Source organism: Apis dorsata, unplaced genomic scaffold (assembly GCF_000469605.1).
Source record: "Apis dorsata unplaced genomic scaffold, Apis dorsata 1.3 scaffold_58, whole genome shotgun sequence".
Classification (NCBI taxonomy): domain Eukaryota; kingdom Metazoa; phylum Arthropoda; class Insecta; order Hymenoptera; family Apidae; genus Apis; species Apis dorsata.
Genome location: NW_006263358.1, coordinates 148,699 through 150,195, shown reverse-complemented (window position 1 = coordinate 150,195; position 1,497 = coordinate 148,699). Strand labels below are relative to the sequence as shown.

General features: G+C 35.7%; 1 protein-coding gene across 3 annotated transcripts in view; it reads left to right on the top strand.

Moving 5' to 3' along the window:
* Positions 1 to 1,497, top strand: part of LOC102672377 (ankyrin repeat and death domain-containing protein 1A-like) — a 14,119-nt gene that overhangs the window by 9,773 nt on the left and 2,849 nt on the right. For 2 of the 3 annotated variants that reach the window (XM_006609539.2, XM_006609537.2), the window contains exons 5-6: positions 166 to 264; positions 966 to 1,172. In XM_006609539.2, coding sequence (XP_006609602.1) covers positions 166 to 264; positions 966 to 1,172 — 306 coding nt within the window. The remainder of the gene's footprint in view (positions 1 to 165; positions 265 to 965; positions 1,173 to 1,497) is intronic. The other variant, XM_031515174.1, reaches the window with a different exon arrangement.

Here is a 1,497-nt window from a genome sequence, read left to right as displayed (position 1 = left end):
TTTTTTTTTTTTTTATTTCCACACGGATGTCCGTTTGCATTCCTCGCATATTGTTCTCTCGAACAGTATTCGTATTAATTTTATTAAAAAAACATAAAACCTGGAGTGGTATGTATAAATTTTATACGAATTTAATTAATTAAAATCCATTTTTCGTGTTTTAAGTTTGGCATGCGTCCGTTACACATGGCTGCGCGATATGGACACAGGGACGCTGTTAAAATGTTAATCAACGCTGGAGCAAATGTGTCAGCGGTGAACAAGGTATATATTATATATTCATAATTAACACGCTATGGTAAAGCTACTTTGTCTCCAGGCAAAAATATATAACACGTTCAATGATGACGAAACGTATCGCGTCTAGGGAATTCTTCCCTGTTCCAATGCAATTAATTATAGTACACGTCATCATCATATTTTTATCCAACTTTTGCACACGCGTTCGATTGCAAGTGTCGGTATGCACAGCCATTTTGAAAAATTTCGTAAACGAAAAAATCAATATCCGCCACCGTGAATCCGTTTTCGATCTTTGCTGCAACGTTGAACGCGTTGATTAAATAAATTTTCAAAACGAATTTTTTAATATTTCTGAGAAACAATTTCAAAATCTAATTAGAAGATTCTTAAAAGAAATAATTTAAATTGCCACGGATGCAATTTGATGCATCTTCCTTCCGAACGGAATCACACAAAGTCACGATTCCCCTCTCTTCTCGAGATTCTTTCTCGAGATAAAGATAAGCACGACTCGTACTTTTATCTCCGATAAAAAACTCTTCGTAGCTCTCAAAAATTCTTGAGAAAAATGTTTGAAATTATTTTTTCTTTTCCACGCGTTATTTCGAAACATGACCTAGTTTCGTTTAATTCATTGACAACGATCATCCATAAGATTTACACGTTGAGATTACGAGGATATTCGTTCTTAGGTAGACAAGCATCCAACCTGTTTGTTACAGAAACAATATACTCTTTTAATGTGTGCTGCTCGAGGCAACAACGTTCGTGTCGTCGAATATCTTGCAGAGGCTGTGGAATCGTTGAACGGAGATGCAACTGACTGCACCGGTGCAACTGCACTTCACCATGCAGCTAGCGCCGGTCATCCGAGTATGATAACCGCGCTTTCCAACGTGCCGAGAATCGAGCTCAACGCTACTGATAAAGTAAGGGTTATTCATTTCTATTCGTATTCACGAGAAAAGTAATTTAACTCGAACGAAAGATAACAAAATACTTGGATCGCAAAATTTAAAATTTGAATAATCAAAAGATTTCGTTACCATTTTCCATATTTTCTACAACAATTCTTCTTTTTCTTTCTCCGTTTTAAATTTCATGAATGATAAATACTTGCAAATCCTTTTTCAATCCCGTTTCCAGATTGGTGAATATATATCCAGTTTTTCGAGGACAATTTATGCAACGCGTTTTAAGATATTAATCCGTTCGTAAATCGATGCGAAAATATGTAAATATCCGCACACGATG